The sequence below is a fragment of the Pleurodeles waltl genome, chromosome 3_1 (assembly GCF_031143425.1).
Source record: "Pleurodeles waltl isolate 20211129_DDA chromosome 3_1, aPleWal1.hap1.20221129, whole genome shotgun sequence".
Taxonomy (NCBI): domain Eukaryota; kingdom Metazoa; phylum Chordata; class Amphibia; order Caudata; family Salamandridae; genus Pleurodeles; species Pleurodeles waltl.
In genome coordinates this window covers 612,102,143-612,124,249 of record NC_090440.1, presented here as the reverse complement: position 1 = coordinate 612,124,249, position 22,107 = coordinate 612,102,143, and the positions used below count along the sequence as shown (strand labels likewise).

Here is a 22,107-nt window from a genome sequence, read left to right as displayed (position 1 = left end):
AATCAGGGTCCACACTGAAGCTACTCTAGTTTCTGAGGGTGGGGTGGATTTAGCCACACTAGCTGTCTGGCCGCCTAACATGCAAAAATACAGACAGCAACTCTTAATTAATGGGACTAGAATAGAGGGCCTGAGGGATACAGGTGCCAGTGTCACCATGGTGACAGAGAAACTGGTTTCCCCTGGCCAATACCTGACTGGAAAAACTTACACAGTCACCAACGCTGACAATCAGAGAAAAGTACATCCCATGGCAATGGTTACTTTAGAATGGGGAGGGGTCAATGGCCTGAAGCAGGTGGTGGTCTCCTCAAATATCCCAGTGGACTGTCTGCTTGGAAATGACCTGGAGTCCTCAGCATGGGCTGAGGTAGAGCTAAAAACCCATGCAGCAATGCTGGGTATCCCTGAACTGGTGTGTGTGAAAACAAGAGCACAATGCAAGGCACAGGGTGAAAAAGTAGAGCTGGAGTCTGGAAAAATGGCCCAGCCTACCAAGAGAACAGGAAAGTCAGTTGGGAAACCAACTGCAACACAGCAAAAGAAAGGGAACCTCTCTTCTCAGGAAGAAGTTCTGCCCTCTGAGGGAACTGAGCCTTTGGAGCTTGAACCTTATCAGGTTGAGCTCTTAGGCCCAGGGGGACCCTCAAGGGAGGAGCTGTGTAAGGGACAAGAAACCTGTCCCTCTCTTGAAGGCCTTAGGCAGCAAGCTGCTGAAGAGTCCAAAGGCAAGAAAAATGGAACACATAGGGTCTATTGGGAAGATGGGCTCCTGTACACTGAGGCCAGAGACCCCAAACCTGGTGCCACTAGGAGAGTGGTAGTGCCTCAGCTGTTCAGAGAGTTCATCCTAACATTGGCCCATGACATTCCCCTTGCTGGACATTTGGGACAAACCAAGACGTGGGAGAGGTTAGTCAACCACTTCTACTGGCCCAATATGTCCAACATGGTTAAGGAGTTTTGCCTCTCCTGCCCCACCTGTCAAGCCAGTGGTAAGACAGGTGGGCATCCAAAGGCCCCCCTCATTCCACTTCCTGTGGTGGGGGTGCCCTTTGAAAGAGTGGGTGTGGACATAGTTGGTCCACTGGAACCTCCCACAGCCTCAGGAAATATGTATATCCTGGTAGTAGTGGATCATGCTACCAGGTATCCTGAAGCTATTCCCCTTAGGTCGACTACTGCCCCTGCAGTAGCCAAGGCCCTCATTGGTATCTTTACCAGAGTGGGTTTCCCTAAGGAGGTGGTGTCTGACAGAGGTACCAACTTCATGTCAGCATACCTAAAGCACATGTGGAATGAGTGTGGAGTGACTTATAAATTCACTACACCTTACCATCCACAAACTAATGGCTTAGTTGAGAGATTCAACAAGACATTAAAGGGCATGATCATGGGGCTCCCAGAAAAACTCAAAAGGAGATGGGATGTCCTCCTGCCATGTCTGCTTTTCGCTTACAGGGAGGTACCACAGAAGGGAGTAGGGTTCTCACCCTTTGAACTTCTGTTTGGTCATCCTGTAAGGGGACCACTTGCCCTTGTTAAAGAAGGCTGGGAGAGACCTCTCCATGAGCCTAAACAGGACATAGTGGACTATGTACTTGGCCTTCGCTCTAGAATGGCAGAGTACATGGAAAAGGCAACCAAAAACCTTGAGGCCAGCCAACAACTCCAGAAGTTTTGGTATGACCAAAAGGCTGCACTGGTTGAGTTCCAACCAGGGCAGAAAGTCTGGGTTCTGGAGCCTGTGGCTCCCAGGGCACTCCAGGACAAATGGAGTGGCCCTTACCCAGTGCTAGAGAGGAAGAGTCAGGTCACCTACCTGGTGGACCTGGGCACAAGCAGGAGCCCCAAGAGGGTGATCCATGTGAACCGCCTTAAGCTCTTCCATGACAGGGCTGATGTGAATCTGTTAATGGTAACAGATGAGGATCAGGAGGCAGAGAGTGAACCTCTCCCTGATCTTCTGTCATCAGACCCAAAAGATGGCACAGTAGATGGAGTGATCTACTCAGACACCCTCTCTGGCCAACAGCAGGCTGATTGTAGGAGAGTCCTACAACAGTTTCCTGAGCTTTTCTCCCTAACCCCTGGTCAGACACACCTGTGTACCCATGATGTGGACACAGGAGACAGCATGCCTGTCAAGAACAAAATCTTCAGACAGTCTGACCATGTTAAGGAAAGCATCAAGATGGAAGTCCACAAGATGCTGGAATTGGGAGTGATTGAGCGCTCTGACAGCCCCTGGGCTAGCCCAGTGGTCTTAGTCCCCAAACCTCACACCAAAGATGGAAAGAAAGAGATGAGGTTTTGTGTGGACTACAGAGGGCTCAACTCTGTCACCAAGACAGATGCCCATCCAATTCCAAGAGCTGATGAGCTCATTGATAAGTTAGGTGCTGCCAAATTTCTAAGTACCTTTGACTTGACAGCAGGGTACTGGCAAATAAAAATGGCGCCTGGAGCAAAAGAAAAGACAGCATTCTCCACACCTGATGGGCATTATCAGTTTACTGTTATGCCCTTTGGTTTAAAGAATGCCCCTGCCACCTTCCAAAGGTTGGTGAATCAAGTCCTTGCTGGCTTGGAGTCCTTTAGCACAGCTTATCTTGATGATATTGCTGTCTTTAGCTCCACCTGGCAGGATCACCTGGTCCACCTGAAGAAGGTTTTGAAGGCTCTGCAATCTGCAGGCCTCTCTATCAAGGCATCCAAATGCCAGATAGGGCAGGGAACTGTGGTTTACTTGGGCCACCTTGTAGGTGGAGGCCAAGTTCAGCCACTCCAACCCAAGATCCAGACCATTCTGGACTGGGTAGCTCCAAAAACCCAGACTCAAGTCAGGGCATTCCTTGGCTTGACTGGGTACTACAGGAGGTTTGTGAAGGGATATGGATCCATTGTGACAGCCCTCACTGAGCTCACCTCCAAGAAAATGCCCAAGAAAGTGAACTGGACTGTGGACTGCCAACAGGCCTTTGACACCCTGAAACAAGCAATGTGCTCAGCACCAGTTCTCAAAGCTCCAGATTATTCTAAGCAGTTCATTGTGCAGACTGATGCCTCTGAACATGGGATAGGGGCAGTTTTGTCCCAAACAAATGATGATGGCCTTGACCAGCCTGTTGCTTTCATTAGCAGGAGGTTACTCCCCAGGGAGCAGCGTTGGAGTGCCATTGAGAGGGAGGCCTTTGCTGTGGTTTGGTCCCTGAAGAAGCTGAGACCATACCTCTTTGGGACTCACTTCCTAGTTCAAACTGACCACAGACCTCTCAAATGGCTGATGCAAATGAAAGGTGAAAATCCTAAACTGTTGAGGTGGTCCATCTCCCTACAGGGAATGGACTTTATAGTGGAACACAGACCTGGGACTGCCCATGCCAATGCAGATGGCCTTTCCAGGTTCTTCCACTTAGAAAATGAAGACTCTCTTGGGAAAGGTTAGTCTCATCCTCTTTCGTTTGGGGGGGGGTTGTGTAAGGAAATGCCTCCTTGGCATGGTTGCCCCCTGACTTTTTGCCTTTGCTGATGCTATGTTTACAATTGAAAGTGTGCTGAGGCCTGCTAACCAGGCCCCAGCACCAGTGTTCTTTCCCTAACCTGTACTTTTGTATCCACAATTGGCAGACCCTGGCATCCAGATAAGTCCCTTGTAACTGGTACTTCTAGTACCAAGGGCCCTGATGCCAAGGAAGGTCTCTAAGGGATGCAGCATGTCTTATGCCACCCTGGAGACCTCTCACTCAGCACAGACACACTGCTTGCCAGCTTGTGTGTGCTAGTGAGGACCAAACGAGTAAGTCGACATGGCACTCCCCTCAGGGTGCCATGCCAGCCTCTCACTGCCTATGCAGTATAGGTAAGACACCCCTCTAGCAGGCCTTACAGCCCTAAGGCAGGGTGCACTATACCATAGGTGAGGGTACCAGTGCATGAGCATGGTACCCCTACAGTGTCTAAACAAAACCTTAGACATTGTAAGTGCAGGGTAGCCATAAGAGTATATGGTCTGGGAGTCTGTCAAACACGAACTCCACGGCACCATAATGGCTACACTGAAAACTGGGAAGTTTGGTATCAAACTTCTCAGCACAATAAATGCACACTGATGCCAGTGTACATTTTATTGTAAAATCCACCACAGAGGGCACCTTAGAGGTGCCCCCTGTAACTTAACCGACTGTCTGTGTAGGCTGACTAGTTCCAGCAGCCTGCCACACCAGAGACATGTTGCTGGCCCCATGGGGAGAGTGCCTTTGTCACTCTGAGGCCAGTAACAAAGCCTGCACTGGGTGGAGATGCTAACACCTCCCCCAGGCAGGAGCTGTGACACCTGGCGGTGAGCCTCAAAGGCTCACCCCTTTGTCACAGCCCAGCAGGGCACTCCAGCTTAGTGGAGTTGCCCGCCCCCTCCGGCCACGGCCCCCACTTTTGGCGGCAAGGCTGGAGGGAACAAAGAAAGCAACAAGGAGGAGTCACTGGCCAGTCAGGACAGCCCCTAAGGTGTCCTGAGCTGAGGTGACTCTGACTTTTAGAAATCCTCCATCTTGCAGATGGAGGATTCCCCCAATAGGGTTAGGATTGTGACCCCCTCCCCTTGGGAGGAGGCACAAAGAGGGTGTACCCACCCTCAGGGCTAGTAGCCATTGGCTACTAACCCCCCAGACCTAAACACGCCCTTAAATTTAGTATTTAAGGGCTACCCTGAACCCTAGAAGATTAGATTCCTGCAACTACAAGAAGAAGGACTGCCTAGCTGAAAAACCCCTGCAGAGGAAGACCAGAAGACGACAACTGCCTTGGCTCCAGAAACTCACCGGCCTGTCTCCTGCCTTCCAAAGATCCTGCTCCAGCGACGCCTTCCAAAGGGACCAGCGACCTCGACATCCTCTGAGGACTGCCCCTGCTTCGAAAAGACAAGAAACTCCCGAGGACAGCGGACCTGCTCCAAGAAAGGCTGCAACTTTGTTTCCAGCAGCTTTAAAGAACCCTGCAAGCTCCCCGCAAAAGGCGTGAGACTTGCAACACTGCACCCGGCGACCCCGACTCGGCTGGTGGCGATCCAACACCTCAGGAGGGACCCCAGGACTACTCTAAGACTGTGAGTACAAAAACCTGTCCCCCCTGAGCCCCCACAGCGCCGCCTGCAGAGGGAATCCCGAGGCTTCCCCTGACCGCGACTCTTTGAATCCTAAGTCCCGACACCTGGGAGAGACCCTGCACCCGCAGCCCCCAGGACCTGAAGGACCGGACTTTCACTGGAGGAGTGACCCCCAGGAGTCCCTCTCCCTTGCCCAAGTGGAGGTTTCCCCGAGGAACCCCCCCCTTGCCTGCCTGCAGCGCCGAAGAGATCCCTAGATCTCCCATTGACTTCCATTACAAACCCGACGCTTGTTTCTACACTGCACCCGGCCGCCCCCGCGCTGCTGAGGGTGAAATTTCTGTGTGGACTTGTGTCCCCCCCGGTGCCCTACAAAACCCCCCTGGTCTGCCCTCCGAAGACGCGGGTACTTACCTGCAAGCAGACCGGAACCGGGGCACCCCCTTCTCTCCATTCTAGCCTATGTGTTTTGGGCACCACTTTGAACTCTGCACCTGACCGGCCCTGAGCTGCTGGTGTGGTGACTTTGGGGTTGCTCTGAACCCCCAACGGTGGGCTACCTTGGACCAAGAACTGAACCCTGTAAGTGTCTTACTTACCTGGTAAAACTAACAAATACTTACCTCCCCTAGGAACTGTGAAAATTGCACTAAGTGTCCACTTTTAAAACAGCTATTTGTGAATAACTTGAAAAGTATACATGCAATTTTGATGATTTGAAGTTCCTAAAGTACTTACCTGCAATACCTTTCGAATGAGCTATTACATGTAGAATTTGAACCTGTGGTTCTTAAAATAAACTAAGAAAAGATATTTTTCTATACAAAAACCTATTGGCTGGATTTGTCTCTGAGTGTGTGTACCTCATTTATTGTCTATGTGTATGTACAACAAATGCTTAACACTACTCCTTGGATAAGCCTACTGCTCGACCACACTACCACAAATTAGAGCATTAGTATTATCTATTTTTACCACTATTTTACCTCTAAGGGGAACCCTTGGACTCTGTGCATGCTGTTCCTTACTTTGAAATAGCACATACAGAGCCAACTTCCTACATACAGTAGTAAAGTTTTTGGAGCGGTTATTTCAGGTCAAGGGATCGCTAAGGAAATTGTAATAGATAACGGCACGCACTTTGTTTCTGATGAAATTATACTGTTTTTAAGGAAACATGCTGCTAAACATGTCAAAGTGCCTTTGCATAGTCATTTCCATGGGCTTGCTAAGAAGGCCAACCACATTCTGAAGGAGGGTGTGCAAAAAGCTATTGTTAACAAGTTGAATGTAACTGATTACTTGCAACAGGAAGTGTGCAGCTATATCACTCCTCTCAGTACTACTAGAAACCCCTCTCTACTCTCAATTCTGTGTGGTTGGGTCAAAAGATTTGCAACTGTAAAAGTGATATGTATTTAAAAGGCATTCATGAATGTGTGAGAAAAACAGAATCATACCAAAACACATTTTGACGGAGTTAAGCATGTTAAAGAAATAGATGTTGTGCTAGGAGATTAGGTTTTGGTTAAAAAAAAGCCTATTAGAGTAATGAAAGGGGAGTAGAAATTCTATACACCCACAAAAGTTGAGAAGGTGTCAAGATGGGCAGTGCTTCTTGAGAATAAGGACTGGTGCAAAAAGAATGCGCTTGATAAACTTAGTCATGAGCAAGAAGATATCATTAAAAATAAATGTGAATTGTAGGAGTGTGGATGGTACTGATGTGGGCAAAGTAGGCTGGCATCACCTGGGTGTTTTGAATGGTGGAGCGAATGGTGTACACGGAAGGGAAGTTTGCTGCCTTTGATAGTATGTGTATTGTCTGCTGGAACCTCGCCCTGATCCCAAAAGGACTGGGATGCCTGTTGTGGGGCTGATGGCAATTTGCATGGTCTGTCCTCTAGAGTAGCCTCAAAAGGAGCAAAGCTAGTGAGGATACTGGCTTGCGGGGGCAGAAAGGCCTATAGAATTCACTGTAACTCAGCTTTCTTTAAAGTGTTCTAACCCCAAATCGGTCTACTCGCCAAACAGGAGAGACTCAAAAAACAGTATGTCCATTAAGGAGACATGCATGTACCCAGAGAAGCCAGTGGATCTCATTCAAATTTGCTGCCAATGCACCATGCTGGTGCCAAATGCTCTTCACAAAATGTCAGTAGTGTGCAGTCCGAAGCATAGCATGTTCTTTGTGGCATCCTGACCACCCTGGACAGTTTGAGCCAAATTAGCCAAACATTCTCAGGGGACTGCCTCCAACATCTGCCAAATGTGTTCCATAAAGCACGGGTATATCTCCCCAGCAAGCAGTTGGCATTGACAGACTGCAGGGCTAGAGTGGCCAAGGAAAACATCTGCTTTACAAAAGAATCAAGACATTTCAAATTTGTCAGGAGTCATTGTGGGAAAGTACTAGGGGTCACCCTACTGGTGAAAGCTTAAACTATAAAACTTTCACATGTAGGGTGCTGTGTAAGAGTCAGTTGGCGTTGGCCTGTAGCATCAGGAACAGTGCTTAGACCAAATGTCTGTAAGGGAGTCAGGGCCTCAATAAATGGGAGTAGTGATTCAGATGCATTTTTTGCAAAACTTCCGTTCTGGTTTTGGTATCCACAGAGGGCAATTTTAAGTCCAAAACATCAGCACACGTGTTGTCACTAAAATGAAAGATGCATTCTCTTCTGATGGTGGTTCAGGGGAAAATCCAACAAAGTTTCCAGGAAAGTGATCAACCCACTGGCATCCTGATAACCCAGATAAGAATTGTCGTCATACTGATGGGCAAAATACTCCTTCTTTACCATTGTCATCCCTACAGGCTGGCTTGCTCTGGTCAGAGTTGAAACAAAAAGTTGTATATACTAATTCAGCAGCTGTGGTCATGTTGAAAACCCAGTACACCCCAGATTAGTCCATTAGTCCCTTATATGAACTTAGCCCTCAGGTGCTCCTTCTTGTTGTATTCAGCTGCTACAAATACCACTACAACCTTGTGCAGATACAATACGTTTTTCTAACTTGAGGAAGACACTGTTCAGTTTAACAGATCGGCACTTAGCCCAAGTTGTGATTTAGGGTATCTTTTTATTCTTCATCATAGAAGACTTGAGATCCAACACATTTTGTTCCTATGAAACAATATGGAACAAAATGGAACTTCTTTAGGGAAATGTGTGTCTCATCGTAGTTTCACGTATACGACCACTGATCCTATGAGCTTTCTACTATGTGCATACTGTGATTGACAACAAGCAAGATATGCAGCTTCATTATGATGTTGACAAATTACACAAGGCTTATGGTTATGTTGCGTCAGTACGGAATTGAGACGCAACCTCAACAGAGACCAAGATGGATTCAACACCAAGTCGGACATGACGACCAACAGAAACAGAATCACCCTCCAGCGGTGTCAATGTCACAGGGATTGGTGTGAACTCTGGTGCCAGAATGGAAGTCGCCTCCAGCGTCAGAGTGGAAGCAGAGGTGGCTTCTGGAGGCAGAGAGGGCGAACTGACCAGCAGCAGTCCGACTAGAAGTCTCCTCGAATCCTTTGACTCAAAGGCACACCAGCACAAGCCAGAAGGTTGTTAAAAATTGCCAACATGGCCTCTCTGAAGGCCTTGGTCTGCTGGGAGGCCACCAATAAACCCGGAAGCTCTGGAAGCATCAGAACCAGTTACTGAATTGGCTCTTTGGAAGTAGCAGAGCGAGACCGCAAGGCACCCCAGAGGTCTTGTGTCTCCTCAGATTGAGAGTTGCTGGACTGAGGCAAAGCCGCCGCCTTCTTCCACTTAACTTTTGACTTACCAGAAGACGTAGACCTCAATGAAGGCCTGTTGTGGAACTGGTCCATATCCGTGATTTCAAGTGGGACTCTCAAAGCTTCTTTCCGTGTTCAGCAATGTACAGCTTGTCTTCTCGTTCCCAGATCACCTTTGGGGTCCTAAGAGTGCACTCCTTGCAGGACTTGGGGTTGGGTGCCAAATTCAAACAGAGGCAGACTGCATAGGGCTCTGTCACAGACATCTACAGCAACATTCCCTTCAAGGCAAAAAGCGTATAAATGTACTAGAGGACATAGTTCTCTTGCACAATGTAAAATAAGACTTTTGAAAAAAAAAAAAACTTTTCAACTGACTAAGAAACAGTTGGATATAAGCGAACTTCAGATCCGCAACTGTGGCACGGAAGCAAAGGAACTGACGTCAGCAAGCAAGGGTGGTGCTAATATGATGTTGTGTTTGTCACTTCTGGGGTGGAACGAAGCTGGTAAGGGCATAACAGCACCACCTACTGGCGTGCAGAAACAACGCTGTTTAAATCATCCAGAATCTGAGGTTATAAGTATCCATCAGAAATTGCACCTGACTCATCCCCTTTACCAGCCAATAGTCTAAATGTAGGAAAACATGAATATGAATGTGCCACTGATGTGCCCGACACGTATACCAGACGTTCTGGAAGCTCTTTGAGCCGTTACTCCAAATTTTTGCACTTTGCATTGATAATGAACTCCTCTTACCACAAACCTCAGGTACAGTCAATGTTTCTGATAGATAGGAATGCAGACATATACATCTTTCCAGTCTAGAGATGTCATGTAGTTTCATTGCAGTCAGGAGAAGGATGACTTCTTGCAGAGTGGCCATTTGAAGTGATTGGACGTTATGTAGTGGTTGAGAGCTCACATGCTCAACACTATCCTTAATATGCTTTTTAGGGATGAGGTAGAATATGGAGTAAACCTCTTGTCCTCATTAATGTGGTAATATAGTGCCACTGTAACGATAGGTTCCATATGTGAAAAGCCTGCACCTCTCCCAATAAAAGGTTCAGAAGATCCTTTCTTATTTTGTGAGGTCAGTGAAGGATGGTGTGAAACCCCAAGGAAAACCTGTGGGAACTGGTAGACCACATTCAATGATCTGAGGGTATTTCCTCCAAATGAGAACAATTTAACACCAGCCTATGCACAACAGGTGTTAGGTTGTCAGGGGGTATGAGAGGATGATCTCTGTTTAGCGGCAGCGGTGCCTCTGCCATGTGCAGTTTGGACTTTGCCCCTATGCTGCCAATAAAACTTCATCATGGCTGCATGCTATTCTTTGTACATTTGTCTTGCTGTAGACTAAGTGATTGCTGGCTACGAAACTCTGCTCTTTGTTGCTGTTAATGTCAGAGGACCCCCATAACCTTTCTTTTCTCTAGTGTCTCTTCCACTTGTGATTCAAAGAAGCATTGACCATTAAACTTATGGTTGTTGAACGTCTGGCCTAAATTAGGGACTCAAAGTCATCCATGGCATTTTGGCAAAACATTGGTGTTTGTCTAGAAGCAGTATTCGCAGCATCTGAAGGGTGTTAGATACGCTTTTGCCCTTGCCAATAACTGAATTCACCTTTTTTCCATGTGCCTGGGCGATGCTGCATCAAGTTCATGATCTCCTCTCATTGATATCTGTTGTATCTCGAGCGTAAAGCAGTTAAATTTGGCACTCCACTACAGAGCTGCATAGGATAATGTAGTGCTTACCAGCAGCAGCATTCTTTTTACTTTATCTGGTGGGGGAGTACCTTCTGTTCCCTGCATCTGTCGCCTTTTCCTGGGAGTAGGGACCACTTGGCACATGCCCCTTGATGTAAAAAGAGTCCTGTAGAGTTGAACATTATCACTCTGACCAAAGCAGGGTCCTTGAAGTTTTGTACTGTACACTTAATCATTGTCTTATCAGAAAGGCATTCACTTCCTTTTCTATGTGCAGCTGGACATGGTGATGGGCTACCATCCTTGCTATTACTTCATGACCAGCCAATGGTGTTGAGTGCTTATTAAAAATTCTGCTTCTGAATCTGAATGCACACAATGCATTAAATAGGACAGTGTGGAGGAGGAGGAAAATGTTCCTGTGTCTCTGGCATTAAAATGCTGAATTGATGCACAGCAACAACAAAGTAGTAGAAACACATTCGAGCTGATTGGCAATACAAAGAAAGTAAGTGGACTGTGTCCTAGTGCATTGTGGGTTTCAGGAAAGGCACTATGGCTCTCTGTGAAACCGAAACTACTTCCACTTCTTACTTACAATTGCAAAACTAGATAGTAGGAGTGTAAACAGCATGTGATCTACAGGTAGACATGATGAACACCTATTTTGCTTTATGCACGGTTGTCAGCCATCTATGGTTTAGTAGTCGATGGCACAGTATCTCATGCACCTTCCTCTCTCCCTACCCTCACCTCTCCCAACCATCCCTGATATCCTCTCCCAACCATCCCTGATATCCTCTCCCACACTCCAGTCTTATTGCTATATCTGCACCAACACAAAGCATTACTGCTGCTCTGTCTCTCTCATTTCCCCTCATTTTGCCTCTTTCTCTCGGTCTGCCTCCCTTGAGATCCTCTGTTTCCATTAGCAACTGCTACCGGTTCCGCCAATGTGCGTGTCACCCCTGCATATGTGCATCCATGAAATGACGTGAGTGACTTAATTTCTTTATTTACCACTCCAGAATGGATTGTTAATTTTTATTTTGTGAGAGGGGAGGTAGAGAACAAGGTAAGTCAATTAAGATGCCTGGCCTTCTAAAAAATAAATGAAAAAATAAAAATAAGACTGCATGGATGGGGTGCCAACAGAAGGGCCAGAAAGGGGAGCAGAGTTTTGGTGTGTGTGAGGTGAGGGGGGGGGGTAGGGTGTTAAGACATGCAAATAAAGGCAGTTGGAAGGAGCAGGAGAAGCAACATAAAAGGAAGGGAGAATCACAGAGGGTGGGGTGTAGCAAACGAGGAAGAAAAAATATGAGAACGAGGAGAGAAGCACAGGAGGGATAGCACAACAGAGCACTGGGCTGGGGAAGAACAACACAAGAAGACAGCTGAAAAAAACACCTTCCTGTGATGTCGTTAAGGAAAAGGGTGTGTGACGTCACTTCCACTACCCCTGACATTTTGGTGATTTGGGGGCCCATAGCTGGGAGCTGAGACAACCCATCTGACATGTCTGAAATCAGTAAAAAAGCTGAAGAAACAGTAGCAGGGATGAACGTTCGATGGGAACATGGCCTAAGGATATTTTTCAAAAAGTACGAATCAATTTTTAATTATACCTCTTCATTTCACAAGCAGTTTTGCAATCAAAGAGTGCACTGAGCACTCGGGCCCTTTGGCAGATAGAGAGAAAAGTCCAGAAGCAGCAACACCACATTCGTAGTAGGCCACCTGTGGCACTTCTATAATATGATAATCAATTTCTAATAACACATTCCAAACAGGGGATTTCTTATCATGAAACAGATGAATTACCTATATTTCAATTTGTTGACAAGTCAAGTTTAAACGTTCTCAAAAAATTCCTGACATAACCAACTAGATGTGCTTGATGGGACAGTGATAAGCACACGATCACGTTCGAACGTAAGTACTAATTCACATTATTTTGCCAAACCATTCGCACCAAGAACTGAGGCTGTTAGGAGGTTTCCACAGTGACCCGGAACTCCAAAAGCAGAAGTTTTCATCTGAGCCAGTACCTGCAATGGTACCTATGAAAGGTCCAACCCAGAGGTGACTAAACAACATGCTAACCATATTATTTATTTTCAATAGATGTAAATGAATACTATTGGTCCTAGCTGCAGAGAGAAAGTATAAACAACAAGCGACCATAAGTAAAATATGTACAGCCACAATACATTCATCCAGCATCCCTCTCACTAATCACTTGAGAATGTATCAGGTTAATCTGGAGCTTTATATAACATCTGCTGACATTTGACATCAGTTCCCCATGCAATCACTGGTTCTAACCTATGTGGACTCTCAGCTGCTGCTAAGAATAGCTGTCTCACCTGATTTCTTTGCCAACAAAGATCCATCTCTATTAATGACTATGTCTGAACTGTTCATCATGAGCCGGTTCTGATCGGACAAGATGCTTCCCAGAAGGTCAGGTACAGCTGCTGGTGTGGCTGCAACTGGTACCAAGTGTTCACGGGTTGGAGCAGCCAAAGATCTGCTGGAAAATTAAGATGATTAAGGACAAAAGCAAAATAAAGTACATATCCTGTTGTACCAAGCCACTCAGTGTTTTGGGTTCCCATTATAAACTAGATCACAAACAAAACATTAAGCTTGTCATGATACAAGAAGCCCTAATAGCAGTTTAATGCATTTACATGTTCGGTACATTCTTTTCAGTCCTCCCATATGAACCAGTCTGCTTGTCAGAATGAATCTGTGAACTATATGCAAGTACAAGTGACAGCAAAACGTGTAAACCTGTGGGTGCACCTGTTTATATCTCTGTATAAAGTGGAGTAAATCTCCATCTGTGGTTCGCTCCGCTGAAGTATATGAGAGTCTGCATGACAGCAAAATGTGTAAATTTAGAGGTGCACTTATTTATATTTCTGTATACAGTGGAGTACGTGTCCCTCTGTGGTTTGCTCTCCTCATCTGTTTTCTGACATTTGTTTCACCCCGTTTCTTTAAGGAGCATAACATACTGTGCACCTTTATGTAAGGAAATGCCTCCTTGGCATGGTTACCCCCTGACTTTTTGCCTTTGCTGATGCTATGTTTTGAATTGAAAGTGTGCTGAGGCCTGCTAACCAGGCCCCAGCACCAGTGTTCTTTCCCTAACTGTACTTTTGATTCCACATTTGGCACACCCTGGCATCCAGATAAGTCCCTTGTAAGTGGTAAACCCTGGTACCAAGGGCCCTGATGCCAAGGAAAGTCTTTAAGGGCTGCAGCATGTCTTATGCCACCCTGGAGACCCCTCACTCAGCACAGACACACTGCTTGCCAGCTTGGGTGTGCTGGTGAGAACAAAACGAGTACGTCGACATGGCACTCCCCTCAGGGTGCCATGCCAGCCTCTCACTGCCTATGCAGGTATAGATAAGTCACCCCTCTAGTAGGCCTTACAGCCCTAAGGCAGGGTGCACTATACCCTAGGTCAGGGCACCAGTGCATGAGCACTGTGCCCCTACAGTGTCTAAGCAATACCTTAGACATTGTAAGTGCAGGGTAGCCATAAGAGTATATGGTCTGGGAGTCTGTTTTACACGAACTCCACAGCACCATAATGGCTACACTGAAAACTGGGAAGTTTGGTATCAAACTTCTCAGCACAATAAATGCACACTGATGCCAGTGTACATTTTATTGTAAAATACACCCCAGAGGGCACCTTAGAGGTGCCCCCTGAAACCTTAACCGACTATCTGTGTAGGCTGACTAGTTCCAGCAGCCTGCCACAACCGAGACATGTTGCTGGCCCCATGGGGAGAGTGCCTTTGTCACTCTGAGGCCAGTAACAAAGCCTGCACTGGGTGGAGATGCTAACACCTCCCCCAGGCAGGAGCTGTCACACCTGGCGGTGAGCCTCAAAGGCTCACCCCTTTGTGCCAACACCGCAGGACACTCCAGCTAGTGGAGTTGCCCGCCCCCTCCGGCCACGGCCCCCACTTTTGGCGGCAAGGCCGGAGAAAATAATGAGAAAAACAAGGAGGAGTCACTGGCCAGTCAGGACAGCCCCTAAGGTGTCCTGAGCTGAAGTGACTCTAACTTTTAGAAATCCTCCATCTTGCAGATGGAGGATTCCCCAATAGGATTAGGGATGTGACCCCCTCCCCTTGGGAGGAGGCACAAAGAGGGTGTACCCACCCTCAGGGCTAGTAGCCATTGGCTACTAACCCCCCAGAACTAAACACGCCCTTAAATTTAGTATTTAAGGGCTCCCCTGAACCTAAGAATTTAGATTCCTGCAACTTACCGAAGAAGAAGACTGCTGAGCTGAAAACCCCTGCAGAAGAAGAAAGAAGACACCAACTGCTTTGGCCCCAGCCCTACCGGCCTGTCTCCTGCCTTCTAAAGAACCCTGCTCCAGCGACGCTTTCTCCAGGACCAGCGACCTCTGAATCCTCAGAGGACTGCCCTACTTCCAAGAGACCAAGAAACTCCTGAGGACAGCGGCACTGCTCCAAAAGAACTGCAACTTTGTTTCAAGTGGCAGATTTAAAGACCCCTGCAACTCCCCGCAAGAAGCGTGAGACTTGCAACACTGCATCCGGCGACCCCGACTCGACTGGTGGAGAACCAACACTTCAGGGAGGACCCTCCGGCGACTCAGAGTCCGTGAGTAACCAAAGTTGTCCCCCCTGAGCCCCCACAGCGACGCCTGCAGAGGGAATCCCGAGGCTCCCCCTGACCGCGACTGCCTGAACTCCCTTTCCCGACGGCTGGAAAGGACCCTGCACCCGCAGCCCCCAGCACCTAAAGAAACGGAACTCCTGTGCAGGAGTGACCCCCAGGAGGCCCTCTCCCTTGCCCAGGTGGTGGCTACCCCGAGGAGCCCCCCCCTTGCCTGCCTGCGACGCTGAAGAGATCCCTTGATCTCTCATTGATTTACATTGCAAACCCGACGCTTGTTTCTACACTGCACCCGGCCGCCCCAGTGCCGCTGAGGGTGTACTTTTTGTGTGAACTCGTGTCCCCCCCGGTGCCCTACAAAACCCACCTGGTCTGCCCTCCGAAGACGCGGGTACCTACCTGCAGGCAGACCGGAACCGGGGCACCCCCTTCTCTCCATTGCAGCCTATGCGTTTTGGGCACCTCTTTGACCTCTGCACCTGACCGGCCCTGAACTGCTGGTGTGGTAACTTTGGGGTTGCTCTGAACCCCCAACGGTGGGCTACCTTGGACCAAAAACTGAAACCTGTAAGTGACTTACTTACCTGTGAAAACTAACAAAAACTTACCTCCCCCAGGAACTGTGAAAATTGCACTGTGTCCACTTTTAAAACAGCTTATTGTGTTTTATGTCAAAAGTATACATGCTAATGTAATGATTCAAAGTTCCTAAAGTACTTACCTGCAATACCTTTCAAATGAGATATTACATGTAGAATTTGAACCTGTGGTTCTTAAAATAAACTAAGAAAATATATTTTTCTATAACAAAACCTATTGGCTGGATTTGTCTCTGAGTGTGTGTTCCTCATTTATTGCCTGTGTGTATGTACAACAAATGCTTAACACTACTCCTTTGATAAGCCTACTGCTCGACCACCCTACCACAAAATAGAGCATTAGTATTATCTCTTTTTGCCACTATCTTACCTCTAAGGGGAACCCTTGGACTCTGTGCATGCTATTCCTTACTTTGAAATAGCACATACAGAGCCAACTTCCTACATTGGTGGATCAGCGGTGGGGTACAAGACTTTGCATTTGCTGGACTACTCAGCCAATACCTGATCACACAACAAATTCCACAAATTGTCATTAGAAATTGTTTTTGCAATTTGAAATTTTTCTAAATTCTTAAAAGACCTGCTAGGGCCTTGTGTTAGATCCTGTTTAGCATTTCTTTTAGAGTTTAAAAGTTTGGTAAAAGTTTGAATTAGATTCTAGAACTAGTTTTTAGATTCTTAAAAAGTATTCCAACTTTTAGAAGCATAATGTCTAGTGCAGAGATGAATGTGGTGGAACTCGACACCACACCTTACCTCCATCTTAAGATGAGGGAGCTAAGGTCACTCTGTAAAATAAAGAAAATAGTAATGGGTCCCAGACCTTCCAAACTACAGCTCCAGGAGCTGTTGGCAGAGTTTGAAAAGGCCAACCCCTCTGAGGATGGCAACTCAGAGGATGATGATAGTGACTTGGAGGGTGATTCCCCCCTACCAGTCCTATCTAGGGAAGACAGGGCCTCTCAAGCCCTGACTCCACAAATCATAGTCAGAGATGCTGGTTCCCTCACAGGAGGGACCAAGGAGGGACCAACCTCTCTGAAATCACTGAGGATAACTCCAGTGAAGAGGACATCCAGTTAGCCAGGATGGCCAAAAGATTGGCTTTGGAAAGACAGATCCTAGCCATAGAAAGGGAAAGACAAGAGATGGGCCTAGGACCCATCAATGGTGGCAGCAACATAACTAGGGTCAGAGATTCTACTGACATGTTGAAAATCCCTAAAGGGATTGTAACTAAATATGAAGATGGTGATGACATCACCAAATGGTTCACAGCTTTTGAGAGGGCTTGAGTAACCAGAAAAGTGAACAAATCTCACTGGGGTGCTCTCCTTTGGGAAATGTTCACAGGAAAGTGTAGGGATAGACTCCTCACACTCTCTGGAAAAGATGCAGAATCTTATGACCTCATGAAGGGTACCCTGATTGAGGGCTTTGGATTCTCCACTGAGGAGTATAGGATTAGATTCAGGGGGGCTCAAAAATCCTCGAGCCAGACCTGGGTTGACTTTGTAGACTACTCAGTAAAAACACTAGATGGTTGGATTCAAGGCAGTGGTGTAAGTAATTATGATGGGCTGTACAATTTATTTGTGAAAGAACACCTATTAAGTAATTGTTTCAATGATAAACTGCATCAGCATCTGGTAGACCTAGGACCAATTTCTTCCCAAGAATTGGGAAAGAAGGTGGACCATTGGGTCAAGACTAGGGTGTCCAAAACTTCCACAGGGGGTGACCAAAAGAAAGGGGTCACAAAACCTCCCAAGGGGAAGGGTGGTGAGACAGCCAAAAACAAAAATAGTAAAGAGTCTTCTACAGGCCCCCAAAAACCTGCACAGGAGGGTGGGCCCAGAGCCTCTTCACAAAACAATTCCGGGTACAAGGGTAAAAACTTTGATCCCAAAAAGGCCTGGTGTCGTAACTGTAGTCAGTCTGGACACCAAACTGGAGACAAGGCCTGTCCCAAGAAAGATACCACTTCTAACTCCCATCCAGCTAAAACTGGAATGGCCAGTCTCCAAGTGGGATCAACAGTGTGCCCAGAGCAAATCAGGTGTCACACTGAAGCTACATTAGTCTCTGAGGGTGGGGTGGATTTAGCCACACTGGCTGCCTGGCCCCCTAACATGCAAAAATACAGGCAGCAGCTCTTAATTAATGGGACAAGTGTAGAGGGCCTGAGGGATACAGGTGCCAGTGTCACTATGGTGACAGAGAAACTGGTTTCCCCTGGCCAATACCTGGCTGGACAAACTTATCCAGTCACCAACGCTGACAATCAGACTAAAGTACATCCCATGGCTATGGTAACTTTAGAGTGGGGAGGGGTCAATGGCCTGAAACAGGTGGTGGTCTCCTCAAATATCCCAGTAGACTGTTTGCTTGGAAATGACCTGGAGTCCTCAGCATGGGCTGAGGTAGAACTGAAAACCCATGCAGCCATGCTGGGTATCCCTGAACTGGTGTGTGTCAAGACAAGGGCACAGTGCAAGGCTCAGGGTGAAGAGCTGGAGTCTGGAAGAAAGGCCCAGCCTACCAAGAGGAAAGGAAAGTCAGCTGGGAAACCAGCTGCAACACAGCAAGAAAAAGAGAACCTCTCTTCTCAGGAAGAAGTTCTGCCCTCTGAGGGAACTGAGCCTATGGAGCTGGAACCTTATCAGGTTGAGCTCTTAGGCCCAGGGGGACCCTCAAGGGAAGAGCTGTGTAAGGGACAAGAAACCTGTCCCTCTCTTGAAGGCCTTAGGCAGCAAGCTGCTGAAGAGTCCAATGGCAAGAAAAATGGAACACATAGGGTCTATTGGGAAGATGGACTCCTGTACACTGAGGCAAGAGATCCCAAACCTGGTGCCACTAGGAGAGTGGTAGTGCCTCAGGGTTTCAGAGAGTTTATTCTGACCATAGCCCATGATATTCCCCTTGCTGGGCATTTGGGACAAACCAAGACGTGGGAGAGATTAGTCAACCACTTCTACTGGCCCAACATGTCCCAGAAGGTTAAGGAGTTTTGCCTCTCCTGCCCCACCTGTCAAGCCAGTGGTAAGACAGGTGGGCATCCAAAGGCCACCCTCATTCCACTTCCAGTGGTGGGGGTCCCCTTTGAAAGAGTGGGTGTGGACATAGTTGGTCCACTAGAACCTCCCACAGCCTCAGGAAATATGTACATCCTAGTAGTAGTGGATCATGCTACTAGGTATCCTGAAGCTATTCCCCTTAGGTCGACTACTGCCCCTGCAGTAGCCAAGGCCCTCATTGGTATCTTTACCAGAGTGGGCTTCCCTAAGGAGGTGGTGTCTGACAGAGGTACCAACTTCATGTCAGCATACCTAAAACACATGTGGAATGAGTGTGGGGTGACTTATAAATTCACTACACCATATCATCCACAAACTAATGGCCTTGTTGAGAGATTCAACAAGACATTAAAGGGCATGATCATGGGGCTCCCAGAAAAACTCAAAAGGAGATGGGATGTCCTCCTGCCATGTCTGCTTTTCGCTTACAGAGAGGTGCCTCAGAAGGGAGTAGGATTCTCACCCTTTGAACTTCTGTTTGGCCACCCTGTAAGGGGACCACTTGCTCTTGTTAAAGAAGGCTGGGAGAGACCTCTTCATGAGCCTAAACAAGACATAGTGGACTATGTACTTGGCCTTCGCTCAAGGATGGCAGAGTACATGGAAAAGGCAAGTAAAAACCTTGAGGCCAGCCAACAACTCCAGAAGTTGTGGTATGACCAAAAGGCTGCACTGGTTGAATTTCAACCAGGGCAGAAAGTCGTCTGGGTTCTGGAGCCTGTGGCTCCCAGGGCACTCCAGGACAAATGGAGTGGCCCTTACCCAGTACTAGAAAGGAAGAGTCAGGTCACCTACCTGGTGGACCTGGGCACAAGCAGGAGCCCCAAGAGGGTGATCCATGTGAACCGCCTTAAGCTCTTCCATGACAGGGCTGATGTAAATCTGTTGATGGTAACAGATGAGGACCAGGAAGCTGAGAGTGAACCTCTCCCTGATCTCCTCTCATCAGACCCTAAAGATGGCTCAGTGGATGGAGTGATCTACTCAGGCACCCTCTCTAGCCAACAGCAGTCTGACTGTAGGAAGGTCCTGCAGCAGTTTGCTGAACTCTTTTCCCTAACCCCTGGTCAGACACACCTGTGTACCCATGATGTGGACACAGGAGACAGCATGCCTGTCAAAAACAAAATATTTAGACAGTCTGACCAAGTTAAGGAAAGCATCAAGGTGGAAGTCCACAAGATGCTGGAATTGGGAGTAACTGAGTACTCTGACAGCCCCTGGGCTAGCCCAGTGGTCTTAGTCCCCAAACCTCACACCAAAGAAGGAAAGAGAGAGATGAGGTTTTGTGTGGACTACAGAGGTCTCAACTCTGTCACCAAGACAGATGCTCATCCCATTCCTAGAGCTGATGAGCTAATAGACAAATTAGGGGCTGCCAAATTCTTAAGTACCTTTGACTTAACAGCAGGGTAATTGCAAATCAGAATGGCCCCTGGAGCAAAAGAAAAGACAGCATTCTCCACACCTGATGGGCATTATCAGTTCACTGTTATGCCCTTTGGTTTAAAGAATGCCCCTGCCACCTTCCAAAGGTTGGTGAATCAAGTCCTTGCTGGGTTGGAATCCTTTAGTGCAGCTTATCTTGACGACATTGCTGTCTTCAGCTCCACCTGGCAGGATCACCTGGTCCACCTGAAGAAGGTTTTGAAGGCCCTGCAATCTGCAGGCCTCTCTATCAAGGCATCCAAATGCCAGATAGGGCAGGGAACCGTGGTTTACTTGGGACACCTTGTAGGTGGAGGCCAAGTTCAGCCACTTCAGCCTAAGATCCAGACTATTCTGGACTGGGCAGCTCCAAAAACCCAGACTCAAGTCAGGGCATTCCTTGGCTTGACTGGGTACTATAGGAGGTTTGTGAAGGGATATGGATCCATTGTGACAGCCCTCACAGAACTCACCTCCAAGAAAATGCCCAAGAAAGTAAACTGGACTGTAGAATGCCAACAGGCCTTTGACACCCTGAAGCAAGCTATGTGCACAGCACCACTTCTAAAAGCTCCAGATTACTCCAAGCAATTCATTGTGCAAACAGATGCCTCTGAACGTGGGATAGGGGCAGTTTTGTCCCAAACAAATGATGATGGCCTTGACCAGCCTGTTGCTTTCATTAGCAGGTTACTCCCCAGGGAGCAGCGTTGGAGTGCCATTGAGAGGGAGGCCTTTGCTGTGGTTTGGTCCCTGAAGAAGTTGAGACCATACCTCTTTGGTACTCACTTCCTAGTTCAAACTGACCACAGACCTCTCAGATGGCTGATGCAAATGAAGGAATGGTTTCTTACCTGTAACTCCAGTTCTCTCGTAGGGGTATTTCCATGATAGTCATAAGCACTGAATAGTTCCGCGCGCCTGCGGGGACCCCGGAGCACTGTTGTGTAATATATTCTTAAGTGCAATCATCAGCTCCTTGACAAAAAAGGTCTGTGAAAAACACTTAAGAATAACAATGTGCAGCCTATGTGAACAGCTACACAGGCCAAATTGTTAGAAGAAAAAACAGTTGTAGTGTAAATTCACGTTTAAACCTCAATTTATTCTATAAATACATAAATAAATACATTCTCATATTTTATTTACACCTCTCATGAGAATAAAACAATGTAGGGCAGTGTAGCCCATAGGCTGCCATTATACAGAATGAAAATAGAGCTGTGCCTTTAAGAAAGTAAAGTCTTCCTGTTTCCCATCATGCACAGCACAAGGCAGTTGCCTCAGTTCTTTTTTGGAGGCTAGTAACCTGACATGAAGAAACAAACATTTGTTGGAGTACCAACCTCAATAATATTCATGTTCTATGTCAACTCCACCGGGGAGGAGGGAGGGTTGCTTATGACTATCATGGAAATACCCCTACGAGACAACTGGAGTTACAGGTAAGAAACCATTCCTTCTCTCGTAGGGGATTTCCATGTATAGTCATAAGCACTGAATAGAGTAGCAAGCTCATCCCCATAACCGCGGTGGAGTAGACATAAGAATACTGAGAAAACATGAATCATGCAAACAAATTCTTGAGCAAGGCCTGTCCAACCTGCGCATCTGCCCTAGCGTCTGTATCAAGGCAGTAATGCTTAGTAAAGGTATGGACCGACCTCCAAGTGGCAGCCTTGCATATTTCTGCCAAAGGGACATTTCTCATCAAGGCTACAGTAGCTGCTTTCCC

General features: G+C 47.3%; 1 protein-coding gene across 3 annotated transcripts in view; it reads right to left on the bottom strand.

The window, feature by feature from the left end:
- Nucleotides 1-22,107, bottom strand: part of PHRF1 (PHD and ring finger domains 1) — a 606,102-nt gene that overhangs the window by 245,506 nt on the left and 338,489 nt on the right. For 2 of the 3 annotated variants that reach the window (XM_069223077.1, XM_069223079.1), the window contains exon 13: nucleotides 12,958-13,124. In XM_069223077.1, the coding sequence (XP_069079178.1) occupies nucleotides 12,958-13,124 (167 nt within the window). The remainder of the gene's footprint in view (nucleotides 1-12,957; nucleotides 13,125-22,107) is intronic. The other variant, XM_069223078.1, reaches the window with a different exon arrangement.